At 40.2% G+C, this 13,358-nt stretch overlaps 1 protein-coding gene across 1 annotated transcript in view; it reads left to right on the forward strand.

Moving 5' to 3' along the window:
* Positions 1-13,358, forward strand: part of rg (A kinase anchor protein rugose) — a 1,380,990-nt gene that overhangs the window by 1,061,551 nt on the left and 306,081 nt on the right. The window contains exon 37 of the mRNA XM_090393458.1: positions 1,848-1,965. Within this exon, the coding sequence (XP_090249584.1) occupies positions 1,848-1,965 (118 nt within the window). The remainder of the gene's footprint in view (positions 1-1,847; positions 1,966-13,358) is intronic.

Below are 13,358 nucleotides of genomic sequence, written 5' to 3' on the forward strand. Positions count from 1 at the left end.
TTCTAAACTATTTCTTTGAAATTGGAACCACTTCAAATGACGAGCCGCTTTCTAAGGCATTGCTCTTGAAATATACAGTTTAACATTCCTACTGTTTCAGTATCTACTTGCATGGTTTTTAAAATCACAAATTATTATAACTACAGAATTAATATAAAACTTATATACAAAATTCATAATAACAAAAATCCACAATCAGCGTTAAATTACAATATCCTTCTATATACAATGTTTGTGACCTCTGTAAAAGTCGATACAAAGTTAAGAAAAAAATTCCTACTGCATCGAATTCTACAATATTTCATGTTCCTGGTCTTATTTCATCTATCTGGATGTATTAAGAATGTATTTCCCAACTTCTCAAAATAGTAATAAAGTTTCTTAAGACTTGATTGCAAAGGGTATAAAAAAAATCAAACTGAAAACATAGCATGACTGTAATTATTTCATGACTGCAGTGTGCTAATAAAAACTTGTAAGGCTAAAAAAACCAAAAAATATCTTTCACATGATTCCTTTAGGAAGTGTGAGTAATTTAAACAAAAAATCCAAACAAAAAAATAATAATGACAATAATAACCACTCATTATTTCAGAAGTCAACTGTTCCATCCCACTAAGTGGCACTTGTATCACAATGAAAGTCAGCTTTATAATACAGGAGGTGTATGATATACTGGTTCATTTTAAGTTGATTATCTACAAGGGCAAGGGTTATGATCTAATGAACTTTGAAAAAGGCTTGATTGTGGGGTATTGGTTGCAGGTGATAATATCCAGTAAACTATCAGTATTGTAGGCTGTTCATGGAATGCTCTCTTTAAGGTGTCCCAAGAGCTCCAGTAGCTCATATGCATGCCTCATCAATGCTTGTGTCTTTCCCAGACACAATCGAATTTACTTTCATCCATATGGACCTCCAAAGTAGGCACCCAGTCAAAGTGTCAATAATCACACATAATAATTGACAACTACATCTGCAGTTTGCAACATCATGAGACCATTGAAGACTAGGGGAAAAAAGTTGCCTGTTCAGATGAATCTCATTTCTTGCTATGCCAGTCTAATGATGTCTTTCAGATGCAAGCTATAGGTTGAGAGAAATGCAAACAAAAAAAAAGTGATTTCATCTATCAGATGCAAACTATAGCCATATTCTACAATGTGCATCTGAGAGCCTGGGGAAAAAGTTTTTTCCTAACATAACATGACACTTATTTAGGCAGAAACAGGCAGGAGGCAGCAGAATATTTGAGGACGTTTTCTTAGGAATCTCTTGGAGCACTGATACCACCCTCCGATCATATTGTGAATGCTTCAGAGTACCCAACCGTTGAATCTGGTCAGGTAGACTCACTACGTAGGTGACAGTTTTCTCAAATAGTACAGGTGTGTTCCAACACAATAATGCTCTGTGCCACATTAAGAGTATCATTCAGTAGTAGTTCAATGAATATGATAATGACTTACAGGTGTTAACATGGGCAATGAATTTTCCAAATATGAATCCCATAAACATCTCTGGGATTACATAGATGAAGAGATCTGGCATTTCAGTTCTCTGTCCAAAACACTTACAGGTCTATGGGAGGTAATGTGGTACAGCATAACTCCTGCAACATTTAAATATTCTGTATAAAGAATATGCTACTGGATAGCATATTCTTTAGTTATATCCTCAAGATCATTATTTATGGGACAAAGTATAGGTAAATGAATAATTTCTTGTCTTGTGTTAATAAATTTGGGAAAGTCTAATGCAACCCTCATCTAAATATCCATTCTTGTTTTAATCTTTCTTTTGTAAACTATTGAGCTTTCCTAATAACATTACAACTTGTATTTCAGGTTCTCAAATATTGTGATCATGTGCATGGCAAGTGGCATTTCTCTGAGATCCGTGCAATATTTTGCCGTCGATACCTTTTACAAAATGTGGCACTGGAAATTTTTTTGGCCTCCAGAAGTAAGATATTTTTATATGATAACTATAAATATGTTTTAATAGCAAGGCTTTTACATTGGTCAAACATAACTGGTAATTAGTTTACTGAATTAACAATGCATAAAAAGTATATTAATTAAAGGTAACTTTAACGAATAACTTCTATATTTCGGCAACGTCACATTGCCATCTTCGGGAACATAAAGATATGGTATGTGCACGCAGGCACTAACAAAAGCAAATGAGGAAGAAAGCAAGAAACTACTATTGTTCCTAAAGTCCTAGTGGTGCCCTCTGGTGGGCTAATTTGGTTGTCTTGGCCGTTGGGCTGAAGTTCTCATAATGTAAGTCTCCCAAAAATGGGGTAATTTCATGCATCCAAATTTGTTGAGGTTAGGAACGTTTTTTAGAGCTGCTGATGATTCCTTGAACAATCTTTCGTATTTAAACTTGCTGTGGTGTATTATTTTTGTTTTCTTCCAATGAATTCTATGGTGGGTATCTAAGGCATAGTCTGCTAGCCCAGAGCGGCTGTATTGGTGAAACCGGATGTAGTCTTTGTGTTCTGAAATCCTGATATTTGCTGTTCTGCCTATTTGGCCAAAGTAGTACAATTTGCAGCTGCAAGGGACCTGGTATACACCAGGTAGGTCTAGGGGAAGTGGTTGGTCTTTGGTAGAGCGGATAAGGGATGGCAACTTTTTATATGGTCTGTAACAAGAAGTAAGGTCATATTTTTTGATGATATTGGTTATTTTCTCAGAGGTGTCCTGGATGTAGGGGGATGGTGATAGATTTGGTTTAATCTTTATTGTGGAGGGGGGGGGGGTTGTCGTTTACTGGTTTTAGTATTTTTTGGATTTTTTTGGGGTTATAGCCATTGGCTAAGAAAGTGTTGAGGATGTGGTTTAGTTCAGTAGTTAGGGTCTTATCATCTGAGCAGATTAATTTTGCCCTGTTATATAGTGTTTTTATAACCCCATATTGTTGTGAGGGGGGGGGGGGGATTGCTGGTGAATGTATCTGCCAGTATGGGTGAGTTTTCTGTAAACAGAGAAAACCGATGATCCATCAAGCTGGCGGGTGATTAAAGTGTCTAGGAAGGGGAGGGTGTTGTTTTCCTCTTTTTCTAAGGTGAACTGGACTCTGGGGTGTTGGTTGTTTAAGTGTTTTAGGAAGGAGTGGAGTGTGTCTGAGCCACGTGGCCAAATAGCGAACACATCATCCACGTAACGAAGCCAAATAGTGGGTTTTTGTGAGGCGGAGTTTAAGGCTTTCTCTTCAAATGTCTCCATAAAGAAATTGGCCAAGGGTGGGAAAAGTGGTGAACCCATAGCTGTCCCCTCTATCTGTTTGTAGAACTTTCCTTGCCAAACGAAATAGCCTGAGTTCATTGTGAACTGAAATAGGGCTGAGATATCGGGAGGAAACTTGGCTTGGATGAGCTCTAGGGTTTCTTTGAGTGGGACATTAGTGAATAGGGAGGAGACGTCAAAACTGACCATTATGTCAGTGTGTTGGAGTGAGAGGTTTTCTATACTGGCTTTAAAGTGGGCTGAGTTTTTTATGTGTGATGGTGTGTTGCCAGTATAGTGTGTGAGCGTTTTTGGCTAAATGTTTGGCTAATTTATATGTGGGGGAATCACTGCCATCCACTATGGAACGTAATGTCACATTTTGTTTATGTATTTTTGGAGTCCATATAATCGGGGGGGGGTCTAGAGTTATAAAGTTTTAGTTTGTTAGTGATCTCCACAGGCTAAGAAGTGACTTTCTTAAGGAGTCTGTGGAGAGTTCTAATCTGAGAGCTGGTAGGATTATATTCAATAGGGAGAATAACAAATTATATTCAATTTGTTATTCTTCATTTCTTGCAGGGCTGCATATTCGTCTTTGGATAAGTTGGTTTTAGGAGGTTTGGCTTTAGTGAGAACACCGACTACATCCAGTCTGACGTTGTTGGCGATATGGTTAGGAAGGTTGCGAATTCCACGTTCTATTTGGATCGTGATTTCTTTGGCAGGTATTCTTTTAGGAGCTAGGGCGAAATTGTGACCACGTGCAAGTGTGGTGAGTGCTTCAGGAACTACCGACGAGAGGTTGACTACAGTGTTGAGTGGCGGCTGTTGTAAGGAAGTAGAATTCTTTATCAGGTTTCGTATTTTTAAAAGTGCCGACTTCGTATTTTTTCGAATTCTTTTCTTGCCAATGCGCACAAGACATCATGAAGTATCGTCCATAGATCATGGCCAAGTGTATTCGAAAGCTCTTCCTCTAGCGCCCGTAAGGTTTTGTTTTCGTCGGCAAGGAGAACACGCGTCGCAGTAATTTGTTCTCTTAACAGGGCGAAGCTAGTGCGATTATAAATGCGCAGAGCTTTCTGTGAAGTAAAACGGTGGTTCAATTTGATGCTACTGTATGCATTATTATTATTAGCTTGCTCTTAAAAAATGTTTATATAAAATAGGTTGAAATTGTTCAGAGTAGAGCTTGTGATCATCAAAAATTTCCAGTCTTCTGGGCAATTAGGGATTGTGTCAATTAGGGATTGTGTCAAATTATGTCAGATTACCTTGTTATCCTGGCAGCATTTTAGGAACGTCAGACGATTTAGTTGTCTAAAAAATCCAAAAAATACTAAAACCAGTAAACCACAAACCCCCCCTCCCCCCCACCACAATAAAGATTACACCAAATCTATCACCATCCCCTACATCCATGGCACCTCTGAGAAAATAACCAATATCCTCAAAAAATATGACCTTACTTCTTTTTACAGACCATATAAAAAGTTGGCATCCCTTATCCGCTCTACCAAAGACCAACCACTTCCCCTAGACCTACCTGGTGTATACCAGGTCCCTTGCAGCTGCAAATTGTACTACTTTGGCCAAACAGGCAGAACAGCAAATATCAGGATTTCAGAACACCAAGACTACATCCGGTTTCACCAATACAGCCGCTCTGGGCTAGCAGACCATGCCTTAGATACCCACCGTAGAATTCATTGGAAGAAAACAAAAATAATACACCACAGCAAGTTTAAATACGAAAGATTGTTAAAGGAATCATCAGCAGCTCTAAAAAACGTTCCTAACCTCAAAAAATTTGGATGCATGAAACTACCCCATTTTTGGGAGACTTACATTATGAGAACTTCAGCCCAACGGCCAAGACAACCAAATTAGCCCGCCAGAGGGCACCACTAGGACTTTAGGAACAATAGTAGTTTCTTGCTTTCTTCCTCATTTGCTTTTGTTAGTGCCTGCGTGCACATACCATATCTTTATGTTCCCGAAGATGGCAATGTGACTTTGCCGAAATATAGAAGTTATTTGTTAAAGTTATCTTTAATTAATATACTTTTTATGCGTTGCTAATTACCAGTTACTATAAATATGATTTTCTTTTTAAGATATAGCTATTAAAGTTGTCCAGTTGTAAGACTATAAATTTTAGTGGTGATCCTAAATGCAAAATTTCATCAAGTAATGAAATTTGTTATTTAGGATCACCATTAATCTTGAAGAAATAATTATCATTTAAAGGTGTTTTTCAAGTGAAAGTGGAAGCATAATGGGGAGGTAGTGAATAGTGAAATATTTTTCATTGATTAGTCTTAAAACTAGGATAAATTTTATGTTGGAAATTATTACATTGAAGTGTACTGAATTATTATTGTTATTTCTGATTGTTTTGCAAATAAAAATGGCACAATATTTGAAACTTGGAAAATTTAAAAAAAAAATAAAAATTTATTCTTCTCAATCGAAATAGTTCTGCTGATAAAAATTGAATTATGTGCAGAGAAGAGGTGAATCTTTATTCAAGCAGCCTTGAACTTATTGGTGGTAATATAGATTAGGATGATGAGATAGCATCTGGAAAAATACTGTATGCATTATTATTATTAGCTTGCTCTTAAAAAATGTTTATATAAAATAGGTTGAAATTGTTCAGAGTAGAGCTTGTGATCATCAAAAATTTCCAGTCTTCTGGGCAATTGCATCTAAGAAGTAGTATCAGTGGAAGTTGTTATACACCCAGAAATGAACTGTCATGTTTATATACAAATGCTAGAATTATCAGAAATAAAGGGAATGAAATTGTTGCATTGATTGAGTTTGTTCACTCAAATTCATTAACCGAGACAGAAATTGGGAAGAATATGATGTTTTTCATGAGGATAGAAAAAGACATAGTGTGAGATGGAGTGCTGTTGATAATAGAAAAGGAATTGTGCCATGCAAGCAGAAAATAGTTGGCATTGAGGTAGAAATGGATAGAATTAAATACTTGGATATTGTTATAAACCTGGCTATGTGGATGGGAGTAACATTGAAATGTATAAGCAAATTATTCAAGCAAATAGGAAAAAGGTGATCATATAGATAATTTTAATTATGGTAATATACAAGGGTAGTCTAAAAAGTTCTCGGCCTAACAATGAAAAAATAAATTTATAATTTCAAAATTATTTTTATTTTTCAATATAATCTCCCTTAAGACTAATGCATTTATTCCAGCACCATTATCCCGTCCCTGTAGTGATTCTCAGTACGATCTGCAAAATACCCCTACAGCTGCAATCCCCTCTTGATTTGAAGAAAAACGCTGACTATTGAGGAAGAGTTTTAGTTTTGGGAAGAGATAGAAGTAAGAGGGAGCCAACTCTGGCAAATAGGGTATATGTTCCAACAATTCATAGTGTAGATCCCTGAATTTTCCCATTGCCAAAATTTTTTGTGGCAGATGCATTGTCCTGATGAAAGATGATTTTTTTCTTCTGCAAACCGGGCCTTTTCTCACGAATTTTTTCATCTAGTCAATCTGGTTAAAAGATCGGAATAATATTCCCCGGTTATTGTTTTACCCTTTTTCAAGATAATTAATAAACAAAATAACTTTAGTATCCCAAACACTGATGCCATGACCTTTCCTGCTGATGGAACCGACTTTTTCTTCTTTGGCGCTAAACAAACGGCTTCTGTCCACTGTTTTGACTGCTGTTTGGATTTTGGTGTGTAGTGGTGAATCCAAATTTCATCCATAGTAATAAATTGATGCACGAAATCAGTTTTATTCTTGTTAAAACGCTCCAAGCACTGTTCAGAGATTTTTATGCAAGTGTGTTTTTGATCTGCTGTGAGCAAGCGTGGCACCTATCTTGGGCAAAGCTTTTTCATTTGCAATTCTTCATGCAAAATATATTCTGCACGTTCTTTTGAAAAGCCTATAGTCTCAACAATTTCATGCACTTTGACTCGCTGGTCATCCAATACCATATCATGCACTTGATCAATGATTTCTGGTGTTGTTACACTTTTTGGATGTCATAGATCAGGATGATGAGAGAGCATCTTGAAGTAAAGAAAATGAATTTTTTAAGCTTTTGAGAGAAAACTGCCTTGTAACAGAGGACACCCAAGGATTGGGGATCTTGGATTGATTTGATCATCTCATCAGAGGATGATGAAAGTTTATTTTTCACTGGGTTAGAGTATCATAAATTTAGTTTAATCCTTTATCCAAGTGTGAGCAAACAAAGTTTGCACCTGAAAGTATCTTCAGGACTGGGGTAAGGTGATACAACACCAGGTCAACTCGTTGCAAAGGTGTAGCAAGCTACCAACACTCCTGTCTCAGTATCTCCTTTAATGCAAAACACATCTCCTTGCAGATATGTCTAATGTTATGCATTAAGGGAAGGGCCACTACCCAGACTAGTTTCGACCTTTATTGAGGTCGAATGGGAGTTCAGTCTCTCATCATCGGCCTTTGGAGAATAAAGCATGCTGAGGGGTCAGCAAACAGTAAGAGAGGAGAATAATGAAAGATAGAGTAGGATAGTAGGAGGTAAAAGAGGCCTCAGTCAACCTGTTTAGCCTTATATGGCTAATTGGTCTGTGACACATATTCTCAATTTATCTGTTAAAAAAAAAAAAAAGAAAATTTAACCATAAAAATTTTGACTAATAGTTCACTTATAAATTTATCCTTAATAATTTTGTCAGTTATCTATGAAGGAGATCCATTGACCTGTTTTGAAAACAATAATTTCAATTAGAACTTTTTTTTTTTTTTTTTAAATTACATAAAAATCAAAGGACTTAAGGTCCGGTCAGTTGAACTGAAAGGGTACAAAATAAGGAACTTGCAGACCTGGTACCACTGGGACTTAGAATGGGGTAGAGGACTGGCCTGGGAGATGCCACTCACAAGGAGCAGCACCGCCTCGCAGTAAGCCTTCGCAGCCCGGGTTCTCAGATCTACCCCCCCTTATTTGGAGTAAAGGAAACCGTGCCAGCGAAAGCTTTGTGGCGAGGAAGAACAGAGTAATTGTTACTTTTCCTAGGGAGAGTTAGGTGGAGTTTTGGAGATACTAAAGAAATATACAGGGCTTGATGCGTCCCTGTATAAGAAAGCATATTTTCGATGGTTTGCAGTATTTGTTCACAAATTTAAAGTCGCCTAGTAGATGTCTCTCTTGCGCAAGAAATTTAGGAAGGTAAAAAAAGAAACCTTTCCTTATTCCGTACATTAAATTTGGGTCCCGTACCTGGGATTTTTTCCGTACCTTCCAGATGTGATACTTTAAGACGTTAATTAAAAAAATGGCGAATTTTTGGGTCTTGTTGACTGGTGGCGGGAATTGCAGGTGTATGACCTCCTCTAATGATAGCATTGGGATTCCCAGTGCTGTGCTCAGTCTTTGCCAGACGCGTTGGGCTGGTGGGAAAAAATAAAAGAAATGCTCCACCGTTTCCACGCCCCAGCAGACATCACTGAAGGGATCGCACGGACTGGGTACGTACCTAGATTTAACCTGTTTCACCGGGAGCCGCCCATAAGCTATTCGCCAGGCCAGATCCCGATGAAAAGGCTGTCCCCAGCTATTCTTGATGTTTTTAAAGAGAATTTCATCGTTTATCCCGAGGTTTGGTGTATCACGCCTGGAGAGTTGGAAGAAATCCCAGTATACTGCTTTCGGTTTGTGTGTGAGGATTTCTGTTCCTTTGTCTCTAAGTACTGTGAGTGATTTTACTAGTGTGCGGTACCACTTGGGCACAACCCTTGCACGGGGTCCAGCATAGTCCGTGGTTCCAAAGAGGGGGAGGAAAAGTCCTATAAAATATCTAATTAGGAGGCCTGAAATATGGTTTGAGTTTAAGGCCTTCCGTATGGTTTTGAATGTATTTGCATAAAGCAAGCTTTTGAGATCAGGCAGAGCGTATCCCCTTCTTCATGTTTTAGTTGCAGGTATTGTTTTTTAACCTCATGTTTTTTTTCATTCCAGAAGAAATCTATGAGTTTTTTGGATAATTGGTTTTCTTGTAGCAGTGTGATGCCTGTGATATTGATTGTGTGCATCAGCATTGGGGTAATGATTGTTTTTATCACTGTGGCTCTGCCATAAAAGGAGAAAAAGGTTGGTTTGAATAGACTTATCTTTTCCATACTTATTTCCTCGTAATTTTTTAACTGGTAAAGCTAGCGACTGAGAAAAGGGAACTCCTAGTATTGTTAGCGGCTGCATATGCAGCGCTAAACCGTAGGGAAGTCCGGTGTTATGGAAATTTCCAAAATTTTTGATTGTGGTTTTTTGTGCATTAACTCGGAGGCCACTGACTATGCTGAAGTTTTGCAGTATGTCAAGATAGATGCAGATAGACTCAGAGTCTCTGAGTGTGGCCACTACATCATCTGCATATGCTACTATTTTGCACTGTTTGGAAACTTGGGGCAGTGGAATACCATTAATTGCAGGGGTGTTCTCTATTCTTTTGATGAGGGGTTCTAATGCTAGGGAAAAGAGAAGGGGGCTTAGTGGGCAGCCTTGCCTAACCCCTCTCTTTATACGGATTGGTTCTGTCAGAAACCCATTAATAGACAGTTGTGTCGAGGCCCCCGCATACATATGTTTAATTGTACGCCGAAGTCTCGGGCCTATGCCTACTTTTTTTAGGGTGTCCTGTAAGTACGTGTGGCTGACGCTGTCGAACGCTTTTTTGCAGGTCGGTGGAGAGAAGTGCCAGGGGGTATTTTTTTTCCTTGGCCAGTCTGATTAGGTCTCTTAGCAGGAAGAGATTAAATTCCATAGATCTACCTGGGATTCCATAGACCTGTGAACTTGTTATTATGTTTTCTATACCGCCCTTAATGCGTGTACAGATGATTTTTGCGAAAAGTTTATAGTCTAGGTTAGTTAAGGAGATGGGACACCAGTTATTTGACAAGGTCCGATCTCGGTCTTTTTTGGGGATAAAGATTGTATAGCTCTTAGCGAATTCCTCGGGGATGTTTCCCGAAGTGAGGAATTCGTTAAAGATCTTTACTAGTGCTGGCAGTACAAGGTCCCAGATAGATCTATAGAATTCTATCCCCAGTCCGTCTGGCCCTGGGGTCTTTTTTGGCTTCATCGTTTTGCATGTGGCTTTTATTTCAGCTGCAGTTATCGGCCTGTCATGCAGGGCGCTAAGATGCTCGGAAAAAGTTTGACGTCCCACTCACTGAAGTCATCTGTGCCCTGCTGGTCAGCGAAGATGCCGAGATACTGCTGGTGAAAGTGACGGAGTATTTCATGGGTTGAATTTAGAATCTGGCCTTTCTCCTCGATCTGGTAAATCGTTCTTTCATCGTTTGCTGCCACCCGTTGTTGATTGTAGAATGCGGCGGAGGGTGTTTCCAAATTTCTGAGATAGAGTCTCGTGCGAAAGTCGAGGTCATCGACTCTACTCTGCTGCTCTTGCTGCAGTTCTATTTCTACCTGTCTGATAAGATGTCCGCAAGGAACTCCGCTCCGTTTGCTTGACCGGTACCAGCCGAGTTCCCTGTAGAGATCCCTCAGCCATTTACGTTGTTGGTAGACCCTTTCACGCCCACATTTTTGAAACAGTTCCTTAGCCTGCCACTTAAAGTGCAGCCAGTTTTCCCAGTCCCAGTTGATGTTTGTCCATTCATCACAGAGTTTCCGTAGCTGGTCGCTAAAAAGACTGGGAAAGGTAGGAGGAAGCCTCCAAGGACCTCTGGCTGTTTCCATAACCTCTGGGAGTGTAATTTTTAAAATGACCAATTTGTGGTCTGTTGACATGTTGTGTGCTGTGGTGTGACGTGTCCTTTGAACATACCGTTCCAAGTTTTGGGACACGTACACCCTATCTAGTCTCGTCGATATCTGGCCGCGGCACCACGTTGTTTCTACCTTCGATGGGTTATTCCTCCTCCAGACATCGACGAGATCAAAATTTACACAGCATCTTTTTAGAGCGGCGGTTCCGCCGGTTCCGGAGTTTGCGTTCCCACCTACTTTGTCCTAACGTGTGTCTTCCACACAATTCCAGTCCCCGGCTACTATTAGGTGTTCTGCTCCCAAGAGGTAGTTTTCAAGGGCAGAGAAGAAACTGCTTCTGTGGTATGGGCTGTTCGGGGCGTATACTGCAACAAGCCGGATGGTACGGCCACCGTACTTCCAGTTTACCATTATTAGACGTCCCATGGCGTCCTTCTGGACATTGAAGACCCCCCCCCCCCGCGATTGGGGGGCGAATTAGTATCCCCACCCCTTGCGAGTGAGCATCCCCAAAGCACCAGTAGCTGGTGACTGGGTAGCTTCTCGAGAAGTTCTCCACGTCCCAATGCTTATAAAAATGGGTTTCTTGAATCAGGAGGATATTAATTTTGTACCTTAACATTAGCTTCCAGACAGTGCTTTGTGCGAAGGGGTTGCGTAAACCGTTGGTGTTTAAAGTGGCAATTTTAAAATCCATGTTGGTATTTGGAGGAATGGGGGGTGTTGTCTGTTTGTTGCTCTACATGTTCCACCTATGATTCACTATCGGAGCTGTTTGGAATATCCATAACGAGGTCGTTTTGAAATTCCATTTCTGTGATGCTATAAATGTCTGTGCTGCAGATATGTGAATGGGGTTCTGCAGGTTGGTCTGCTGCTGGGGATAGGTTTCCTGTCTTTGTTACCGCCTCCTCAAGGGACTGGGTGCCTTCGCGTTGGCTTGTAGTTTGGATGTTGTCCATGTCATCTTCCAACGAGAGCAGGCTGCTTTGTTTAGCCTTTTTTGCCTCTTCTGTTTCTGCCTCTCTTGTGCGCTTTATTGGGGCGCTGGTTGTTATGACTTCTTCCTCTTTGCTGCGGGTTTCGAAGTTGGCTGTTATTTTCTTGATGTGGCGGGTTGCCCTGGGTGTCTTACCTGTTACGGGTTTCATGGAGGTTGTGTTTTCTGCTAGTGTTTCTTTTTTGGCCTGTTGCCGGAGCTCTGGAAAATCGCTCCCTGATGATACCTCAGGTTTACCGAGGGGTATAGCCCTGATCGGTATTATGGTCCCTCCAGCTGCTTCTGAGAGTGTTCTGTGTGAGCACGTGTCCACTTTATGGGTCACGTCCCCACATTTAAGACAAGCTTCTGTGCAGTTTACTATTTTGTGCTCTGTTGATTTGCAATTTCTGCACTGTAGTTTTGGGCATTCTGCCCCTAGGTGACCCTCAGAGTTACATCGGAAACACAATCTTTTAACACCCGGGTAGTTAACCATGACCCTTGTTTGGCCCACTAAAATGAAGTTGGGAACTTCCTTTTTCATATCCATCGGTATTTCAATGTCGCCTGTTTTCCAGCCTTTGTAATCAGCATGTTCAAATGCTTTGATACTAATAATATCGCCCCATTGGCTAAAATATTTCTTGACGTTGTCTTCATTCTCCAGGTATTCCAAGGGAAATCTAGTTATTCTTAACATTTTCTGTAAACTCATTATTAAATAAGGTTTGATCGTTTGTCCCGCACAGGGGAAACCCTCTAATAATTTGCTTCTTGTTTGGTCATTTTTGACTACAATTTGGAATCTTTCTTTTGAGTACGATGTGAAACCGTATATGTTTTCTGCCCCTACTGTATCAATCAGAGCTTTCACTAACGTCCGCTCATCTGAGAGCCGCTTGACTTCGATGCCAAGCGTTCTAGTTCTGGGTAAGAATAACGGCATTGTTGGGGAAGACCTAACTACTGGCTGTAGAAGGGGGGGGGGAAGTAAAGGAGGGCGAAGTCAGGGAACGCCCGGTGTCCCTCACAACAAGCGAAGAGATACCAGAAGGAATGGGTAAAAGAGCCAATAATAAGAAAAAAGGTCTTACCAACGCCGAGGTACTTCTGTAGAAAGTGAGCATGGAGCTCTCTCTTTGGGCTGCGGGAAATGGATCCTCTTTTGGACTGGTAGGCACAGGTTCTTTCTTCTTCGAACTGGAGCTGTCTTTCACGTCTTGGCGAATAGGGTGAAAGTGAGGGAAATCCCATCATTGGCCTACTGAAAAGAAGTGGGGTCAGAGTGCCCCATTAGAAAAGGGAAAGAAGGGAAGGGCAGTGACAGAGAGGTTGAGGTGGGGAAATGGGTGGGATGGGAAA

This window comes from Typopeltis vanoorti, chromosome 5, assembly GCF_054136105.1.
Source record: "Typopeltis vanoorti isolate ZY-2024b chromosome 5, IOZ_Tvanoo_1.0, whole genome shotgun sequence".
Taxonomy (NCBI): Eukaryota; Metazoa; Arthropoda; class Arachnida; order Uropygi; family Thelyphonidae; genus Typopeltis; species Typopeltis vanoorti.